This window comes from Linepithema humile, chromosome 6 (assembly GCF_040581485.1).
Source record: "Linepithema humile isolate Giens D197 chromosome 6, Lhum_UNIL_v1.0, whole genome shotgun sequence".
NCBI lineage: Eukaryota > Metazoa > Arthropoda > Insecta > Hymenoptera > Formicidae > Linepithema > Linepithema humile.
This window is the reverse complement of record NC_090133.1, coordinates 25,723,270-25,745,949: the sequence shown is the minus strand read 5'-3', so window position 1 is coordinate 25,745,949 and position 22,680 is coordinate 25,723,270. Positions and strand designations below refer to the sequence as shown.

Here is a 22,680-nt window from a genome sequence, read left to right as displayed (position 1 = left end):
TGTATCAGTAAAATATTATTGCAGAAAATGTATCTCTATTTGAATATCGTATATATCTATAAACATTTAAAATAATAAAAAGTAAAAACATTATGTTAAATCTGATATATGTTATATTATAATTGATCGAAAATGTTATTATTCTCTCTCCTCTCTCCTCTCTGATTGTTTTTTCTAGTCTCTGTTCTAAAATAATGACACAAATAGATTTTAAGCTTATTGTAGCTTATAATAGATGTAAAGCTTATTTGTTTCTAGAAATCTTTTATTTTTAATGTTAAATTGTTCTTCTGTTTCAACATAAGATGTGTACTTTACACAAGGTCTGATAATCTTTGCTCTCTGTTACATAATTGTACGACAGTAGCACACTAAACGATGTAATGCTATTTGCTAACATAAGTATAAAGTTTCTGTCATTTGCTAATTGTAAAGTATAAAGTATGAAAAAGCGATATCTTTTTTGACAATGCGCAATGTGAGAAAAAATGTAGTAAAAATAATAGAGTCTAACTTAATAGTGTAAATTTTACGATTTTTTTTTTGCAAATTGATCAAGCATTAATTAGAAAATGAGATTTAAATTAAGAATCGTATAAAAATGTAATTGATAAATATATATTATATTTTTTTGTCAGACATAAATTTATTTTTATTTGTTTGGATATTTTGGTCAAATAAGAATTAATTAATTGTTGACGTTTATTCTAAAATCAAACAAATAAAACACTAACATATTTCTACAAAAGCCATACATGTTTATTTGACTTCATTTGGAAATAATCCTATGCTTAACCATGAGCGAATTTTATTCACTTTTGCTTCCGTCAAATCTACATTCCGCTCTCGATATTTTATGATGTGTGGTATTTCCATTCCAAGGCTGCTTAGAAATGCTTTCATCTGAAAGAAAGTATTTAATATTTAATTTTATACTTATTAGTTAACTTAAGTTAACACTATAAGTGCGACAATCATAAATATTGTAAAATGCTGAAATATAAGCTAATAGAAATCTTTTACAACGTAAATTATATTTTTTCGCCATTTAAGATTTATTTTTATGAAATTTTTACCTTCTGAATCTGTTTTCTAGAAACCACAGCCCAACTAATATCATGCAGTGTATCTGTAGGGTCATCAAGGCTGTAAAAAGTTTAATATGTTGATTAATATATATGTAATAAAATTAATGTCTTTACATACATATACATAAAGCTGCGGGCTTTTTCTAGATCGCAGATAGATCAAACTTAAAGAGATTGCACTGTTTACTATGTGTAACCACTTGTTATAACATACATATGTACATTAGCATTTATAAAGATTTTCATATTAACATGATGTTTTGTTCAATATTTAAAAAAGCATTTTTTCTAATGTTTTTTTCCAGATATTCTGCGATCAGAAGAATGTGCATAGCTTTCAAAACACTTAATAAAATTATTACATAGTAGTGAGTTTATCCCAGTGATTTATTGTAAAGTTTATCATCACATCGACGTTAGGAAAATCTCCATCCAGCACGGAATAGAAAACCCGATATATATTTTTCTTTGCGATTGGCGAGTTTTCTGTTATGGTCATATTTAAATATTTCTCAATAATAGTTTGGTTTTTGGAGTATCCTAGGCAATATAACGTTGATTCAAAGTGGTTTGTATTCAGGGAAAGCAGTTGATTCCAAGTACTTTCATTTGCACGTTTTACTCCGTTATAGAATATCCACTTTTTCTTGTGAAATGAAGTTCTAAAAGAGAATTTTTAAAAATATTATAAAAAAGCTTTTTTAATTAATTGTTTTCATTATATATATAATTTTTTAGGTAGAATATTTTATATTTACCTATTTGCAAGCGAGGGATTTTTCAAATACTCGATTAATTGAGCATGGGCTGCATGTAAGCATATAGGATGATCAGAGGCACATGCTCCTTCAAGAATTGCATTCCTCGCCATTTTTGTAAAATAATCGTCATTTGGGCGATCTTGCATACCTACAGTCTGTACAATATTGTCCATCAAGCCCCAGATGTGCGGCTACAATATTTACATCCGTTTGATTAATTTTGTAATATTGTTCTGCAATATATTTGTAATTTGTCTTATGATATAAAATCTATTCGAATATCTATTATTATGTAAAAAAAAATATAACAATATTTATACACTTTATTTATAAATGTTTTAATGATTGATAATCAGCTTTAGCACAATTAGAAATTGGACTTATTTCTAATCTTTTATGTAAAATAATTTAAAATATTTTTTATAACAAATTTTTTGGCATGTACAAAAAATGTCATACTTTAAGCAAATCGCCGCCTTCATTGTAAGCAAAAAATTTGATTGTGTCACCCAAAATTCTAAATACTGTATACCACACTACGTAATCTTTTTCACGTCGCAAATATTTCGTAACTTCCATGAAAATTTTGGGATCTAATTTATTCGAGAACATGAGATAAATTGCGTCATTAACTATTTGTGCACGATTTAATACGTGAATTTTTGTATAATTTTCGGAATCCAGATAATCGGCAATTTTTAACCAGTTTATTATGTCATAATTCACGCGGTAAAAACCTGTAATAAAAATACCAATATATAATACATAAATTTAAATATTATATAAAATATTGAATCTTTAAATCAATGGTTAGTTATTTAAATACATGCATGTAATCTGTAATGTTTGCAATATTGACATTTTAGTAAAATGTTGATTATTATAGTATTATTATAGTAAGATTTTTTTATAAAGAAATAGATAAAATTTTTATAGCACTAAAATTAACATTATTTAAATATAATAATTAGTGTACAGATAGATTTACAATCATATTTCTTACCAGTTTGTTGAATGTTAACGATGATCCAGTCTTCTGGATCGACATCATCGATTACAAGCTCTTTAACTTCCGGTGACAGCCAGTGTGTGGTTAAAGTTGATGAAAAATTTGGATTAGTATGAGTTGCAAAATTGATTGGAACCCACCACTTATTTGCAGTGCTTGTGTCATTGCTATTCTTACGTATACCCATTTTTTCGAATGGTTGAAAATATTCTTGTGTAACTATTCTCTTTCCAGTATGTAGATCTTTAGTTATTGTTACAAGTGGATATCCCTTCTGTTTTATCCAAGTGTCCATTACTTCTTGAATTTTGAATTTATTCTCAGACACCGCGGATTTCTCCAAAACATTTTGCAAAACGGCCCATAAATCCTCAGGCTCGGCTACGCTATATTTGCTAATAATTTATTTTTTTTACATGAATATTATAATTTATAGATTTTGTCAAAATTTTTATGAGAATTTACTGCACAAGAAGTCATAATACAATATTTCAAATTGTAACTAATTTTATTAATTTATTTTTATTACACATAAAACGGAATTAAATACTTTCTATTATATTTTAATAGGCGGTATTATGTGTTAGCAAATTAATAAGATTGTATATATATTAATGACTTCTATTAATATTAACATCATATACAAAAAGTAAATAATATACTGACTACTTGTTAAGATATTCAATAAGTCCTGTATGAAATACGTCATCGGAAAGGCAATGTGAAAGCATCCGTAGAAGTAGAGAAGCTGAAATAATAATCGTGCTTTTTAAAAAAACATTGTGAACATTTTTTAATAGTAAACTTGAACTTTGAGTCTTTTTTATTAAGAAAAAATATATTACCTTTGCGGTTGTCAGTGATTGTATCTTGTGAAGAAGCTTTTGCATATATTTCTCCAGGGGTTTTAGGTTTAAAATTAAGAGGCCGCACATGTTCAAAACTATCCATGATAAGCATTAAATTCAGCGTTTTAGTCGCTAAGAATTCTATAATTCGCCAATCTTTATATATCTAGATAAAAAATATATGTAGTATTTATGCATATATATTTTTTATTTAATAAAAATAACAATATTTTTTAATTGAAAAGCACATATATAAATGTATAAAATAATATCAGTAGATTTTATTGTAGTTCCGATTTAAAAGTAAGTGTATTCATATTCTTATGAAATTTTACCTTGTCAGCAATGTAATATTTAAAATATTCAGCAAGTCCTCCGTTTATCCATATATTAGTCCACCAGGATGGACTAACAATATTACCGAACCATTGATGGCTCGACTGATAAATCATAGTGGTTGCAATTCTATACAATGCGTCGATTGGATTATTGACTTCATCATACAATATCGTAGCTTCCCTGCACATATAAAATATTACGGTATAAATGTATTTATAAAATGTATTATATATACATAAATGTTGTTTTATAAGCATTAGAATAATATTACGTTATTTTAATTTTAATTACGTTATCTATATTATCTCACTGAATTAAAAGATTTTATTACGTGAATAGATAAACATATATATCACACTATAAAAATAACGAGAGCGGTATTTATAAAATGTATTGTATATACATAAATGTATAACATAAATGTTATTTTATAAGCATTAGAATAATATTACGTTATTTTAGCTATCTATGTTGTTATCTCATTGAATTAAAAGATTTTATTACGTGAATAGATAAAAAAATATATAATACTATAAAAGTAACGAGAGAGGAGAAAATTTTCGAAAATATAATATTTCATATACAGATAGAATTATGTAATTTTAAAATGTAATTATAAAATAATTAATATTTGTGCCAATTAAGACAATTAATTATATCGGTTTGCACACACAAATGTTGAGATGAAATATTTTTAATATTTCTTTAAAATTAATGGAACAAAATTAGATTTTTTGGCTCATCTGAAACATGTCTGATATATCACATTCACATCATCGATATTTAATATACTTTACTCTTCTTGCACATACTATTGCGTTTCTACGTATATATGAGTCACATTATGACATTACCTATAAGTGACAAGCCCCCAACTTTCCATGACTTTATTGGAAAGACCAGGAAGCGCAACATGATCGATTTTGGATACCTGAACGGAACTGTTGGTGTATCGTTCCAATTCGATCGCCGCTTTCTGGGCAGCTTCGTGAGCGAAACTTGCCGAGGAAATTACGTTGCTTCTACCCCAGATATTGATAGTTCCATCGGAATTGCTTATGTTACGGAGATCTGATACTAGGAAACCAACTAGATACGTTGACATGTTAAACGATTCTTCAAATTGCGTCCATATTTTTCCATCACTTTTGTCAATTTCCGACTTTTCAAAAATTGGCATGTTCGAAACGACTGTGTAATTGGGATGGTGTTTGATAGCGATCGTAAAAGTAGCCTTTAACGCCGGCTCGTCCCAGCAGGGAAAAGCTGCGCGCGCGTAAGTTGCCATGAAATTTGTCCCAGCAAACAATCTGTTGAAATTTTAATAGCTACTTAATCTTATTAAATTAACAGATTTTTGTAGATGTTATATTTTGCAAGTAAAATAGTTAATGATTCTAAAGAATTATTTTACTTACATTTTATTTCCCGCGCTATCGGTATAAGAACTTCTATAGAATCCGTATGGCCTGTCATTTAGTACACCAGTAAATTTTAGACGTAAAATATAATATTTAATGGGCAAATCCTCGTTGAAACCAATGCTTAAAATTTCAGTTACATTGTTGTAATCGTATGTCGTAGGAATGTAGTAATGAAATCCAATGTAAGTTTTTAGAATAATTGCGTTTTCATTTATTACGAGGTTCTTCATATGTAACGAGAGGGTTTTCGTACTATTCAGAATATTAATATAGTATACTATTTCACCGTCAAATGTAAAGTTGTTTGGCCCGAGATATGGATTTAACTTAATGTTATAGGCCAGCGGTTTTGTGTGATTAGGAAGTCGATAATTTATTTGCTCATCGTTTGAATCTTGAACAGCACCATCAACTGCGATAAGCGCAAAGGCGCATATGAAAGTAATTTTACATAACAGCATTCTAAAAAGATAAAATAATTAAAATTATTCTAACAATATTATTTTTATTATTGAGTTTTTTTTATCGAAAAGAATCTATAGATACAGGAAAACAATTAGCAAATAGCATAATGTGTTTTTTTAGTGTATCGATATCTTTTATTTATGTAATGTAGGATTTATAGAAAACTTTTTTATAAGAGCAACTTGAATATATGTAATATCATAAAGTATAACAAATGTGGATTCGCATTTCTAACGATCAATGTGACTGCAGTGTTATTAAGCGGATCAGGCATATTAAGTAATAGCGGCGGGCTTGGCGGCGGGTATCAGGTTCAAGGTTGAGTGTTCAATCGTACATAATTTCCACAAAGAAACAGCAACTGTCTAGCAAAATGAAATTAACCTTGGTAAAATTCCTAATGTATATTAAAATAGCCAGTTAGATAGTCTAATAAATATGAGATTCACATGATATGCGTCGATGACAATTAGAAGTATGTATGTAATTGAATATTTAATGATATTGAATTATTGATTATTATTGAGAGAGTAACAAGTAATTTTTAAAAAATTATAAAGTTTTTATAATAGATGCTATTTTTGCTTTCTAAATTTTGGATTAAATTTCTTTTTAAATCAAACATTGCTCAATGTTTTTGTATTTGTTTTTTTTTTAATTTGGGAATAATTTAATTATACAAATAGGCATTTCTTATTAAATTTTCTTTTCTTGTGTGTACTTACATTGTCGAGCGTTACAAGATTCCGTGACGATGGCAGCGTTTCTACTAGTCGAGACAAGTGTGGCCTTCCATTTATAAGAGCTTCTATGCCCCAATTTCAAGAAGCGTTTTACTACGTTTAACACTAATAAAGAATGATTCTTTCGAGGAAGCAAGCAAAGAAAACAACTTTACCAAATATAATTCTGACGCGACTTATACATATACCTGCTCAGATATTTACATTATTAACAGAAATTGTAGTAATCGCGCGATTATCTATCATGCGATGTTTAAATTCAAGGAATGGAAGATTACGTATTTTTTAAGCATAGAGAAAGTACTCAAAATGAATATCATAAATCTTAAAATTATTTTAAAAATTGATATATAGAATCACTAGAATAAATAATAGGTATAATTGTAAGAAAAATGTTTGGAGGGGTATATTATTAAAAAAGGGTATATTATTATTTTCTAATTTATTGCAAATTAAAGAACCAAATTTTCTTTAGCATAAATTTTATATTTATTATATGTTATTGTAGTAATTATATTTTATTTTCTTTCTTATTATCTGTGTACAGGTAGTTGAAATGCGGAAAATACTTGCAATAGTTCATTTTTCCGCTTTTTTATCTCTTTTTCAATGTGTTTGAGTATTTTTTCTTCGTGAAAGTTACTTTTCACAGATTTACTTATCTGAAACAGATTTTATTCATATTTATTACAAATTTAATTTTGCAATGCAGAAGTCTGAAAGATAAGATATAAATCCTTTTTTAACGTAATTAAATATATCTGATATTAAACGTCATTTATTTCAAGAAAGTAAATAATGATTAGACTTATATCTTTTTAAGATTCTTTATTTAAAATTTACGTTCCTATATTTACAGTAAAAAATTTTTGCATTTATAAGATTAATGCGCAAAAAAATTAATATAAGATTTATAGAAAAAAGTAACTAATAAATTTTAATTACTAATAAAAATGCATAGTTACTGATAAAAATGTGAAATTTAAGTTAAATTTACCTTGTCAAGTGATCCATTAAAATGCACAGCGTTAATAATAGCAGTTGTTAATGTGTATATATCGATTCCTCTATAAAAAATAAAATATTTATTAATAAATAAGTAATAAGTAGCAAACATATCTATAATTAGTAAGAGACATTAATACTTGGAAATTGTTTTATTTAAATTCATTAGTACATAGTCAAGTACTAAATCATTGTTTGCATGCTTTTGAAGAATAGAACCGTAGGCATCCTTGTAATGTTTGTTTTTTATTATTGAATCGTGTGATGCAGATATATTCAAAAATTTGATCAGAATATCAGGATTTTCAGAGCAAGCCAAGTAATCTAAAATATCTTCGTCCGATTTGTTCACATATACATCCATAAGTTTGTTCCAAATCGTCTCGTTTGCTTCCATTATACCATTGCAATACACCCACTCTTTTAAATTTGGCGAAACTCTGCAAGATATGTTATAAAAAACATATATGTAACTCTCTACATTTTATTAAGCATTTTGTCGATTACATCTTTTCACTAATCATAATAAAATTACTTGTGTATTTCGGGATTTGCAAGGTGTTCACTCAATTTGATCGTTGCCATTTTCTTGCATTCAGAATGACCGAAAGTACATGCCCATTTTAAAGCTGTGACTCTCTTAATTTTTGTAAAATCGTTTTCCATAGGATCTTCTTCAAATCCGACACTCTCAACAAGTCCTTTCAATATTTCGAGTAAGTGCGACTACGAATCATAAGCTAATATTAATTTTGTTGCAATTTCCGCGCAAGTTTAAAAACGCATTATTCGAGTGATAAAATAATAGTTAATGATTGAAAAATCAAACAGAATATATTTAATAATGAAGCAAATAGCTGCTTTTAACAAATTTTATATTAATTAACAGTTGACATGTTTACAGCGATTGATTGGCGCACATACATATATGTTTACTACAATCTCTTTTAGATTTATTTAACTAATTATTTTCTTTTAAATTGTTCAATAAACTTCTTATACTTTGTCTAAATATATATTTATATAAATGTATTTATACACGGAGAAAATTTTATATCAAAAATTACTATGTACGGTAGTAGCCGCGGACTATGAAGAAATTATAAAAATTTTTATTATGTTTTTCACACGTGAAACATAGTAAAAATTTTTGGTTCGCGGTTTTATGGTCCGCGGTTAATCCATTTTTTTATTAAATAAGATTTTTGCTACTTGCTTTGATAATCGCTGCTTCTGCGAGGTTATAGAACTCCTCTGATATATTGAAAATTTCAAACATGGGATACCATGCTATGTAATCTGTTTCTTGCGCTAAGTAAGTCATGAGATCCAGAAATGTGGAGATATCTAATTGTTTTGTCATCGTAAGATGATAGGCATCGTCAATAATTTGAGCACGATTGAGTACATGTATTTTTGTATAATTGCTAGATTTGAGATAGGCCGTAATTTTTTTCCAGTTTGAGAGATCGTAATTAACACGATAGTATCCTGTAAAATTAATTAATGTTATAAGTTTTAAAATATGATACGAAGTAAGGATCTTTGTGATGACACTTTGTATCATATTTTAAATCTTACGAGCCTGTAATACACATTTAATTTAATTATAAGTTTTAATTATTAGACTCTCTTGATCAGATTTATTAACATATTTCTCAAGAAATATATTTGAACACCTTTTTCTTCTTTCTTTTTTATTCACAAAGCGTATTTGGAAAGTATATCAAACATTGTTTATGTTACAAAAAAAGAAAAGTAATTATAGATAATTATTAATTATAAAAATAATTATTAACATTCAAATATTTTCGACAAATTAGGCAAAAGATTCTTGCGTTTTAGTTTACATTAGGTTAATGTTAAGTATATTAAATATATTTACCGGTTTGTTGCAAGTTTACTATGATCCAGTCATTTGGATTAATTCCATCGATAATTATACTTTGATCCTGCGGTCTTAACCAGTGAGTGGGTAAAGTGTTAGAAAAATCAGGATTTGTTTGTGTAGCAAACGTCACAGGTATCCACCATTTATTGTTATCGATATCCTTGTTGCTTGGCATGAAATGTTCTTGTGTTAGTATTACCTCGCCGGTATCATTGTTTCGGATCACGTGTACCACAGGATAATTCCTTTGTTTTATCCAGGTATCCATTACCTCTTTCAATTCGTAGGCATTGTGTGGCACATTTGATTCATCTAAAGCTGCTTGCAAGGCGCTCCATAAGTTGTCGGAAGTAACCGAGCTAAACTGACTAAATTGTAGATATGTAGAGAGATAGCTTGTCGAATAATGACGTAACAATCGTTCTGATGTACAAATAACTAAATCCATAATAAATATTCGAATATTATATTTTGAAATTTTGTTTTGAAAAAAAGTAAAGTCTCAATTATTTATATAATTTTTAATAATTTTCTGTGGTATTAATATGCTTATTTATCGCGGATTTTTACAGGATATCTTAAAACAACCGTATTATTCGTCAATGACAGATTCTTGAGTTTATTTGAAGGGAAAAATCTTCACATCAAAATGTTGCATATTGATTTTTATATCCTTACTGTACTGAGAAACTTCAGAAATCTGCTATTTTAACGAGTAATAAGAGCACTTTGAATTTAAAGTTACTGTATCTTTTAAATTTTTTCCAGTCGGATTTACATTGAATATTTTATATATTTTGCAAAGCACAAAAAATATATTACTTACTGCGTATGTAAATATCTAATAATACCCTCTTGAAACACCTCATTGGTAAGAATATGCTGCAACATGCGCAATATGGCTGGTGCTACGACAATTAATATTATATAGAGCGATTATCGTGTTAAAATATAAAAAAGTTCAGTAAGTTTAATATTCAGTAAGTAAATATAATTAATTTGATAGAAAAAATCAATTGTGTGATGTAAAAAAATACGTATATTTTTTCATATTTTTACGACAAACTTAATACCTCCATAATCAGCAAATAAAATTTTTTACTGTTAGTCTATTATTATCATGAGTTATCTGCGTTTCGGAATTTAGAGATGTATTTGAAGATTCACTTAATCTCACCTTTGGCATAAATAGACGCAGAGAAGAGTGAGTCAATTTCATGCGGGCTGTTGACTTCAAATATAACAGGATTCAATAGCTTAGCAACATCTCCATGTAGAGCAGTTTGTTGAATTTTTACCACGAAGTACTCCATCATTCGCCAATCTTTGTAAATCTATATATAAGAGTTTTGATCAATTAAATATTAAATTAGCAATAATGATAACATTATATTAGCCATTTAAATTTGTTTATAATTGAAATAATTGTAGTTTACAATTATTGTGTGCTATTACATCTTTTTAGACATCAAAGCATCGCAAACGTTTTTTCAACTATTTTATATTTCTAGATTTAGCAAGAAAATATGAATATACAAGCCATATAAAATAAATTTCCTCGATATTTCAATCTTTTTTAAATTATATCTAGATAATTTTTCGAGTGCACAAGTATTATATATAAGTACACGTAAATTTGCATTGTCATATAAATCTACCTGATCGAGAATATACTTTTCAAAAAATGACGCCAATCCCTCGTTTAACCACACATGAGACCACCATGATGGACTGACTACATTACCAAACCATTGATGTGCCATTTCATGTGCTGCTACTATTGCTACCCATAGTTTCATTTGTATCGGATCTATTCCTTCACGATATGTAAAGGTATCTTCGCTAATAATTATTTATAAATAATACAGTTAATCCGCTTTGTATGCAATATAGCTAATGTTCACATTAAAATTATTTAACGTAAATGCCTACACAGCACGCATATTCAAAATGACGTGATTGAGAGATACGTTATCTTCGAAATGTCTTCCGAACGTCACCCGAATATGCATGCTGTGTGGCTGTGATTGCTCCCATTTTTGATAATTCCCATTTTACGATTACAAGATATCTTTTTCCAATTTGTAAGTGCATAGTCCAAAATATGACTATTACATTTTCTTTCTATCAAACTTTATATACATATCTTGTACAATCGCTGAATAAATTCCGATTAATAAAAGTTCTCGATCTTTTTACAATCTTTACACCGCAATATTTCTCATGAATATGTGTGACTCAATAATTTGGCAGCCATAAGGAATTATCAATCTGTTAGAAGGATAATTTTACTATAAATGAAGGAATTTCATTAATGTTTTTTTTTTTTAATACATACGAGTGTACGATGATTCCCCAGTTTTCCATTGCACCAGCCACGCGGAATTGCGGAACCGCTACGTGATCCATTTTTGGAACTTTAATGGTGCTATTAGTATATTCCGTCAATAATTGTTGAGCCTGTTCAGCAATCTTCTGTGCATATATTGAATACGGTGCTAATGCTGGTCTGCACCACATGTTAACGGTCCCATCTTTGTTTGGTACGCGAACATAATCGGCCACTACAAACGTCACAAGATAGGTAGACATGACGGGAGTCGTGTCAAAGTGCGTCCATATCGTGTCGTTTTCGTTGCCATCCTCCGATTGTTCTCGTATCGGCATATTTGATAGAGCAGTATAATTCCGATGGTGCTTTATAGAGATATTGAAAGTGGCTTTTAATGCCGGCTCGTCCCAACATGGAAACGCTCGTCGTGCCCAAGTCGCCTCGAAATGCGACACGGCCAACCACCTATCACATTTCAATGACACGTTTCCAATAATGATAAATTTTCAACCGCTGTTAGAATGAGCGAAGTGTCCGGAAAACGTGTGAATGCGGTTTATGAATCAGTTTGATAATAATATGTGATATTCTTGTAGTCTGGCCGCGACGTATGTCACTTGACGCGCTCGAGAGATAATGAAATTATGCAGGTGTATGTATATCTTTTTTTAAAAATTGGTTAACCTTATTTTGTTGGAACAATTGAACATAATTATGTAATAGGGAGATGTCTCTAAAATCTTTCAAGATTGATAATTATTTAAAAAAAATGTATCAGATAAAATTTTACTCTAAAATTATATAAGATATAAAAAATAATAAAAGAAAACATACATAATATTATATTTACAAAAATATAGATAAATATTTAAAATATATTGCATATATGAGGTTGCAAAGTGTAAACGTCTCATTAAATTAAAGATTTCCATAAGTATATGGGAAAATAAAAAAATGAAGAGATATTTTCCATTGATTTCGGAATCGGAAAAATCTTTCTGATTTTCCCTAATATTATTTAAAACAACGATAGTGACGGTGAAAAATATGTGATGATGGTGACAAATTTGAAAATTTAATACAACATTTACTCACACTTTCTTTCCTTCTTCATTGATGTATAACGTTCTAAAGAAGCCGTGTAAATCGTTGTGTAGAATACCGACGAATCGCATATTTAAAGTGTAAATGCCGAGCGGTAATTCAACATCGAAATTAAGGACTAAGATATTTGTTATATTATTATAATTATTCACTTTTGGCGTGTAGATAACACCATCGTTGTTAACCAGTGTCGTCGCTGTTTCGTTTATCATCAAATTCAGTGCGTGCAAACTTAAATATTTCGTTACACGACGGATCTCGATTCTGATATTGGTTTCACCGTCAAAAGTAAAATTATTCTCTTCAATATATGGTATTACTTTGATATTGTAGTGTATTGGCACCACGTTGTCTGGCAAACGATAAATCACTGTTCCATTCGATTCATTTTCTAAATTAAGCACAAAAGCCGGTATGATGTGCAACGATGCGATATATATTAGACAATAACTGACATTCAGTAATGAAAGTTTTAAAATCATCATTCCAGCTCTCCTTTTCCAAGTATCTGTGTGTATAAATATTTTTTCTTAGAAAAAGAAAAAAATAAATGCAATATATTTCTATAGAGGTCTACGCGGCGATACGAATAAAGAGACCGAATTCAGATTTGTTAGGATAACTTGGATTTTATCGCAACGATATGAAAGTTAGAAGTCCACACAGCACGGCGTTACTACTAAAACAACAATGTACGAAGGGCACACCCGTGCTCAGTCCATAAGGGAATGTATAATTCTCGTCGGAACGCCCTCTTTGTCGTCAGAGATTCGAGTGGGGGAATCCTGCGCACAATAGAGAAAATATTAGAAATAAGAATAAATATTAAATATTAGGAGTAACTTGAGTAAGAGTAAGAGTAATTTAAAATTATTTTACTTCAAACAAGGGAACGGAATTGATTTATTTCTAATTCTTATTTCCTAATTCATGATACGTTAATCCATTTCATTTTCTTATTTTGAAATAAAATAACATCGATTTCTTACTTCTAATATTTAATATTTATTCTTATTTCTAAAATTTTCTCCATTGTGCGCAGGACTCCGATCAGACTTAGATTTGGGATTCCAACAATTTTAATAATTTTGTTACTTTATTTACAAGAGGAAAACTTTAAACTCATTTTTCTCGTTTTTGAGAGTTACATCGAGTGGCTTACCCTTTCATTAGTGGGAGGATAGTACTACAACATAATATGTGTCGCCCTTACCACAAATATGCCAATTTTCCGATTTTTCACTATTGTCATTTTCTTATCCAATTTTGGACAAAGATTCTATGCCAGAGACACAAATGCAATAGCAATAGTAAATCAGCACTTGAATAATCTGAAGGAATTACAAGAATAAAACAAGAATCTAATTTTTCGATACAAATTAAATTTTTAAATAGCAATAACTCAAAAACTACAAAATTGCACATTCGTAGTTTTGGCATAAGAGAGGGACAATATATATTAAACACGTCAAAATCGGAAGGGACAAATTCTGATAGTTTCTTTGTTAACATATCGAGTAAATTTGAAAAGAACTTGCACGAGCGTAGAGAATAAACATTTTATGCAGCTATCTTATAATAAAATCTTAATTTTTAAGTAAAAAGCATTCATTTAATTTAATTTATTCTAATTATAATAATTTATAATTTTGCTTTCACGTATATTATGCCGTGTGCCACATTACGTCATAATATTATGGCAAATTTTGTGTTAGGACCACAGTAAATTGATAATGGCCCGCATAACAAGAATATCGATTAAATCAACATTTGAATTTGAATTCATGACAATTATCGAAAGCGCGCGACGAGATGACTGCTGCATTGTAATCAGTTTCTCATTGTTGTCAGAATATATGACGAATATTACCTTCCCGCTTTGCGCGAATAATCCCTGAAATCCGGCTGTGGAGCGGTGAAACGTTGCAGCGGCTTCGCACGTAAATGAGTATCACCTTGCTTCTAGTCGATAGTAAAATGTCTCCTCTTGTGAAGTAAAACGATTCTAGTCTTGTATTTATGACAATCGGTATGATGATATGTTGTATAATATTCGAAATGACAGTCAATGTTCGACAGCTATTCTTTAGTATTTCAAACGTGACTATGGCCTGAATAATTTATACAATTGACCTATTCTCGCATTATGAAGCGGCAGTATGTCATACATTATAATTTATAAATACATGAATGTGCACAAAGTATAAATTCTGAATGGTTATCTGATGCAAAAAGTTTTTTACTTCAATTTGTATTTTTATGATTATTTTCGCGTTACGTTTGAATAGCATTTATGTGCATTATGTAAAGTATTATAAATATTATGGTTACTTACATAATAGCAAACATTTTGGGGGCAAATGTATTTTGATAATTCTTTGTTATGAAAAAGTAGTCAATTGATTTATTTTGAATCTTCGATTGGACATTCTGTTTTGTTTGTAAACGATTCAATTTGATTCTATTTCTACCAAAATTTGACGCGGTAAGTTAATGTCTTCCTTTTTTTTATTTTGGGTATAAATAAGTAAGTTAACATACAGACGGGATAAATAGCATATATATATTTACAATTACATTATACAATACATAATTACATCACATTATATAATTACATTATATGTTTTAATAAACTTCTAATGTAATTATGCAGTATTAATTTTTCGTAGCACATAGAACAAATCTGTATTTGATATTTTATCTATTTTATTGATAAATATTGTGATGTTACTTAGTTTATAAGCCTTGCTGAAAAAATCTTTTATATTGTACATAAATTATAACAAAAAAAACCGTGTTTGTTTTATGATTAAAATCTTAACTAACATGATTCTAGTAAAGTCTAATATATCCATGAGACATCTACTTTTTTCTGTTTACAAGATCAAGTGCAAAAATGTCTTAACAATCGTATTGTTGAAAAAAGTGTTGCATGACGATTTATCGAGAGAATGCGATCGAATTTAATTTAATCGATTGAAGACATTACAATATGCGACAAATAAATTGCGAAAGATGTTATTTGAATTTTTAGCTATTTCAAACTTAAAGTCGTGTGAGTAGCACTGGAATAATCACAAGGAAAAATGTCAAAGTTAGGGAATTTGCAGAGTCAGGCTCTGATGTCGTGGGCTCGGGTTGTTCCTTTGAATTGTCTTCAATCCATTTGGCAACTTCTTCTCGATGGCGTTTGATCCAGGCAATATTTTCCAATGCATTAGCCAATCCTGCATCTAAGGATGTTTTCTGAACTTCTTCTGATAGCACTTTTGTAACAAGTGACATTAACTGAAATAATAGAGTAGCAAAAAGTTTGTTAACGATTTTTGTAAAAATCTTAATATTGATTAGCGATATTATTAAGTTTCTATAGTATGCGTAATTCATAATATTCGACTACACTTTGTATTCCGCATAATTGTGCAACATCTAATCAATCCACTTCTTGATAAGATACAAATGCGATCAAGGACGAGATAGAAGCGAAACTTTTCATAGGTTCTAATTACTGAAATTTAGTTACACAAAAGATACGTTATCGCGTGTTGATATTCACATATGGCGCTTCAATAACTGCTTAAAAAAATGTGCGAATTGAAGGCGGTGTAAAACTGAGAATATTAATGTTCTAACATTATTTTAATACATTGATTAAATATTTTTTGTATATGCTTTGATGTTAATTAAATTGCATTGCCAAAATTATGACGAAAATTAAGTTGTGTAGAAGTATGCATAATTATGTGATATAAATGGTAAAATGGTCGATTACATTTTCCTCTAAAAAAATAATAGGACTAATCTCTTCTTATTATAAAAGTATAAATAGATTATACAAGAAGGCGTTATTTTACCTCTATATATTGCTCGGTAGTTGTGATTCTGTTGGCAAGTTTATTAAAATGGGCAGCAAGCACCTCCGGATTCCTGCAAAGAAATCAATATATTATTAATTTGTTCACAGTATTGTATTATCAAAGTCAGCAAAGGAAAGCAACTTACTGTTGGATTTTTTGGATATTTTCTACTATGAATTTTATGAGGATATTGAAGGACGCGGTGTTACTCGTACAAACTGAATTCAATGCGTCATAGAGCAAATCTGTGTCGAGAGTTGACTTGAGGAATTCGTTTACAACTTCTTCAGATGTGATGCAACCAAGACCAGCCAGAATGTCCGCCTGTTCGTCTTTAGTAGCATTTTTGTGCTTTTCTAGAGCCTTCTGCAATGTTTCGTTGTTTGCTGTTCGCAATCCGGCGCAAAGAATTCCACTTCTCAAATCCGCCGGGAGTCTGCAAATACCAATGATCATCAATAATTCACACATTAGGTGCACGATATTAACAATAAAATTTATTATTTTTTTATTTATTATTTTTATATATTTACACAAACATGTGTATCCCGTTTTGCGATCAGGTATTTTCAAGTTCGTATATTTCTTAAATATTCACATATCTTCCGGAGAAGAAAATGTGTTTTATTAGAATTTATTGAACTATCGTTGCAATATATTTCATAAAATATTTGATGACTTTTTATAGCTAGGACTTACGTCTTTGCGTTATTCAAATATTCATTCAGTTCATTCACAGCAAACTCATTGCAGGCCTTCAATCCATATTTACAAGCCGTGTTCAGCGCTAATACTTTGGCAAGTTTCTCTACATGCGTCCCATCATATGGATTTTCATATTCGACAGACTGTGCAAAGGCCGCTATCTTATTTGCAACGTATCCCTGAAATTTAATGACGCATTAAAATGGTAATTTGCAGATATTTTTAAATATTTTATTTGTAAAAATTTTTTTATCGTTGTTTAGATTTATAATTATGAAGAATAGAATGTATTTACGTATTTAACTTACATGATAGTCTGCTGTTGAATTTTGTAATACATTGTCCAGATAATTAAATGCTCTGACAGCCGCGTACCATGGGATGTAATCGGTTTCTGTTGATAGATATTCTGTAATACTCAATGCCACATCATACTGCAAGTATCCTCCACGTGCGAGATTTAGTGCATCGTCAATCAACTGGGCGCGATTAACCGCGCTTATATGTGTGCCATTTTCTGTTTTCAAGAATGCCGCTAAACGTTTCCAGTTTTCTTCGTTGTAGTTTACGCGGTAATATCCTATAAAAGAATATTCAATATTGCATTCAATCTTTATTGTCTTTGCGATAAATTCACATATAAACCACGATAATTATGAAAGTGATCTATAAGTCATAAATATGACAAATAAAATTAGTCATTCATATTATTTGTTTTATACCGTTGTATATGAAAATATTCAGAAAATTGCGAGAAAAAGAATAGTAGGATAATTACAGACAAGCGTGTAAAAAATATTTTGTTAAATAATTGAAGAATTTTTTAAAATAAATAAAGTGCAAGTTTACTTTGAAGCAACATATGCGATTTAAATTCAAATTATATTTGCAGTCACCGTAAATCTTCAACATATTGTCTGCTTCTTATAAGAAAAATATTATTTGTACATAATGTCAGTATTGGGATAATTTAATCGATTGACATCATTAATATTGGCATTAAAAATTGCGCAATGTAATAATACACACCAGTTTGATCCTTATTAAGAAGTACCCAATTATTTGTTTTGATATCGTTTGGTATGAGCAGTGTTTCTCCAGGTTTCAACCAGCCCTTGATTTCGTCATTGATTTTGTCTTGTGTAACATAGTCAACGTGTATGTGCCATTCAGTTTTATCTGGATTTGTTGGTTGTACCAGGAAAAATCGATTTTGTGTTAAATTATAATGTGTGTCGTTGAATCTCGTGACAGTGACAACAGGATATCCGGGTTCATATATCCAGTTTTTCATGACTGTTTTAAGTTCAACATTTTCTGTCTTACTTTGGATGGCTTCGAGGAGATCTTCAGAATTAACGGCTTTAAATGAGCTAAAATTAAGAGTTTGCATTATTTTATTGTTTTACTGAGTGTATATATATATTTTTTTTATGCTGAATATGACTGTGATACGCGCGTCTAGTAATTGCTACGATACAAGAATTGTTTATTCCTAAGCTGTTTTATATTTTTTTTATTATACTGTATAATAATTTTCAATCTTATTTGGCAGTTTCATATTGATCTCGAAGAAAAATAAATATTGACATGATGATAAGGAGAAAGTGATTGTGTCGAAAAATGCCACACATACGAGAAATGTTTTAAGTTGGCAAATGTCTTTTTGTGATGTTTTTGAAAAAATAATTATTAATTATATTATGTTAATGTTTATTGAATGTAGATGTTGAAAGGCATTTTGCTTTTTGTTATAAATGTACGATAATCATATTACTTACTGAATAGTGAGATAGTGCTTTAGACCCTCTTGGAAGACCTTTTCTCCTAAGATTTGTTGCATCATACGAATAATAGAGGCACCTATAAAAACGAATAAAATAAATAAAAGTAGTGATTTTTCAGTTTTGTTGTAGACAACAAAGGTCTGGTTTACCTTTTTTGTAAGCAATGTCGTCGAATAAGCTTGAAATTTGAGCAGGCGTTTTTGCACTGTTTTTAGGATGCAATGCACGAGTTTTACTACTTGCGTCAACAACGAATGCAGATGCTTGCAGATTTTTTATTGCAAATTGTTCCATAAGACGCCAGTCCTGCAATTTAAATTACCATTAATTTTCGCAGGCAGTTTTTGTATTCTATCATAATTTTCTATAATGTATCTGATTCAGTTTTTTATTTATTGAATTACTTGAACAGAGTTTTTTTTTCTAATATCAAACACATTTTTAATACGTTCGCGGTTTATGTTTCTAATTAATGAAATTTTTTGAACAAAAATTTATAATTTTAGGCCATAATAGATTAAAAACATAAAGTTGTCAAATTGAGTATTAAAAAGATGAGAAATCCGAGAAATATTCTCTACAAAGATGCACAAAAAATTCTTTATATTGTTATTGTAATGATCTATTACGTATTTAGTATTTTAAACTTACTTCTGATATGTCTTTCATAATCTTATCGGTGGTAAAATATTGGAAGAAAGTGGCAAATCCCTCGTTTAGCCAGATGGAATCCCACCACTCGCAAGTCACTAAATTTCCGAACCACTGATGAGAGAATTCGTGAGCTATCACTGTCGCTATACTCTGTCTGTTTTCTGTAGTTGTCTTATTGTCTGTGTAGAGAAGTGCGGATTCTCTTAAAAATAAATAGTAAATTAGTTTTTTATGCACTAATAACATTATCATATTTATGAAAATAATTCTAAGCTGTAACATATAATTTAAAATCATGTATTATTAAAGAGAGATAACAACTGACATATTTGTCTCCAAAAATTTTTACATTTTATAAAAATTATTAGCAAATAACACACTGTAATTTATCTTGATAGCGATTATAGATAAATCTGTGAGCTTAAGATAAAGTAGTTCCGAACTTTGCACTAATTGAGCGACGAGTTAAAGACAAGATATGGTGAAGGTTGAACTTTGATCAGTCTTTGATTAACAATCTTTAATCAAAATTACCTGTATGTTACAAGACCCCAGTTCTCCATAGCACCGGCTGCAAAATCTGGAATCGAAATTTGATCTATTTTTTGCATTCCTTGATAATTTTTGTACTCAATCTCGGTATAGTTCTCTAGTTGTTTTAGTACTCGTTGTCCGATACTGAGAGCAAAGTGTGTGCTATCTAATGCCTGAGGTTTGGCCCAAACAGTGAAATTCTTATCTTCATTTGTATTGTTTTCGAAATTTGAAACTACAAAAGCCACGAGATAGGAAGACATCTTTGGTGACATATTGAAAATCGTTGTGTTGTCCGGAGTTTCTTTTGTGGTATTAATCTTCATATTCGAAATTGCATGATATTCTACGGGACTCTTAGGAGTTACAATAGTAATGGTGAAAGTTGCTTTTATTCCAGGCTCGTCCCAACATGGGAATGCTAGTCTCGCTCCTACTGGCTCAAATTGAGTCGTTCCGAGCCATCTGTAACATTTAGAAAATTACATTATTTAAAAAAAAAGTATTTTTTATTCTACACATTTAGGCTGTTATGTTAAATTATTTTATATCTTTAAAAAAAACATTTTTATTTTAATATATAAAAAGTAGATGGTACGAACTGTATATGTATAAAGATAAGAGTTTAAATTTTATAAGTTTTTTTAGTAAATTTTAATAAAAATTTAAATGTTGTCTTACATTTCTTCGCCCGTTGTATCATCCTTATAAGAACTCCTGTAGAATCCACGTAAATCATCATTCAAGATTCCAGTAAACTCCAAAGTTAATGTTAATGAGGCGTTCGTTTTCACTGTATCGTTCAAAATGAGTGTTATGAAATCTCTCCCTTCTACCTCATCTTCTATCATTTGTACATCTATAGTTGAATCTATAGTTTTATTTGTAGATTCGACCAATGAAAGAAAGCTGATATTCAAATTCTTGGCATGGAATATTATTCTATCCGTATTGTTTACAACGTTAAGGTTGATCACAGACTCTCCCGCAAAAGTAAAATTATCGTCTTTGGATGTGTTAAAAACTGGTTTCAATGTGATATTATAGTGTGTAGGTTTGATATCCTTCGGCAATCTGTAGCTCGGCAAATTGTCTAAAGTTTCTTGGAAGAATTGTGGAGGTACATCGTCGAAAATAGGATTGCTCGCCCAGCAAGTTGTTAGGGCGAGTATTAGTGGCAGTAGAAATCTTGTCTTTGACATCATAGTTGCTGTGAACGATAAATTTTTGAGTAAATATCGACTCACCGTATGCTTGTCATTTACAAGTAAGACACGATTATATACTATAATTAAGACATGATCAAGTAGAGATAAATAAAAATAAACCTCACGTTCTTTATTAATATTTTTATACAAGTAATGTAAAAGTGAAAGAGAATAGATTGAAGAGAAAAAAAGTTGTATCAAATTCTATAAATTTTGCACTGTAGAAGAAGCACAATTTCAATTCTTTGCAGTCACAGCGCGAAGTGGACTTCCCAAAGATCAAAAATCAAATTCTGTACACCAATATTTTCTGTATACATTTTTTTTGCAATGAGATTATTTTCAAAATTCTGTCACTATCTTTCAAAGTTCTAGCACAAGCGGAAGTTCGGATTTTAATCGATAGCCTTAATGACGTACCTTAAAGATGGAGTGTCGTGCGCGGGTTGATGCCTCCTCCCCGCAGAGGCAAGATTTATTAAAAGCCTGCCTGGCAAAAATTCCGCAACTTATAAGGCAGCGGCAGTAGAACGTATCGTAAAAATATATCGCTGCGGTTTATAATCTTATCACGGTGGTCTTTCGGGGAACAGAAGGTATTATACTCCTCGATGTATGATCAGTAAGTGGACTATTCTGTGCGCGACTTGCAAAATTTCTCGGACAGTTTCAACACCGACAGCACTGATAACGCGATAACTGAAATACAATGCTATCCGGCCAATCAATGCCGGCTTGACTAGAGATAACACGCAGATCCCATTTTTTTATCTTGGATATCTTTGAAAATATGCTGGGAATAGTACTATTCAAGCAATATGCTGCGTTTTAATTTGCTGCAAGTTCCATTCTTTTTAAGCAAAATTATGCATCAATCTGAAAACATCTATTTAACTTTCTAATTTTTAGTTCTGTAATTTTTTTCT

At 29.8% G+C, this 22,680-nt stretch overlaps 2 protein-coding genes across 2 annotated transcripts; both read right to left on the bottom strand.

Moving 5' to 3' along the window:
• Positions 1-688: 688 nt before the first annotated feature.
• Positions 689-6,806, bottom strand: LOC105677004 (aminopeptidase N-like). Its single transcript, XM_012375266.2, has 12 exons — positions 6,660-6,806; positions 5,464-5,931; positions 4,900-5,355; positions 4,042-4,225; positions 3,704-3,872; positions 3,525-3,606; positions 2,853-3,253; positions 2,309-2,586; positions 1,847-2,040; positions 1,451-1,750; positions 1,077-1,146; positions 689-903 (listed from the first exon to the last, which is right to left on the bottom strand). Exons 2-12 carry the CDS (start codon positions 5,928-5,930, stop codon positions 760-762), a joined length of 2,745 nt encoding a protein of 914 aa, XP_012230689.2. The 5' UTR covers position 5,931; positions 6,660-6,806; the 3' UTR covers positions 689-759.
• A 298-nt stretch (positions 6,807-7,104) lies between these two features.
• Positions 7,105-22,388, bottom strand: LOC105677005 (putative aminopeptidase-2). Its single transcript, XM_067358124.1, has 24 exons — positions 22,175-22,388; positions 21,228-21,756; positions 20,547-21,011; positions 20,010-20,214; positions 19,508-19,664; positions 19,353-19,434; positions 18,601-18,944; positions 17,880-18,151; positions 17,566-17,750; positions 17,012-17,302; positions 16,864-16,936; positions 16,058-16,297; positions 14,880-15,120; positions 13,001-13,517; positions 11,912-12,370; positions 11,232-11,415; positions 10,751-10,907; positions 10,400-10,481; positions 9,568-9,941; positions 8,899-9,173; positions 8,218-8,408; positions 7,823-8,122; positions 7,675-7,744; positions 7,105-7,339 (listed from the first exon to the last, which is right to left on the bottom strand). Exons 2-24 carry the CDS (start codon positions 21,749-21,751, stop codon positions 7,211-7,213), a joined length of 5,817 nt encoding a protein of 1,938 aa, XP_067214225.1. The 5' UTR covers positions 21,752-21,756; positions 22,175-22,388; the 3' UTR covers positions 7,105-7,210.
• Between the last annotated feature and the right edge of the window lie 292 nt (positions 22,389-22,680).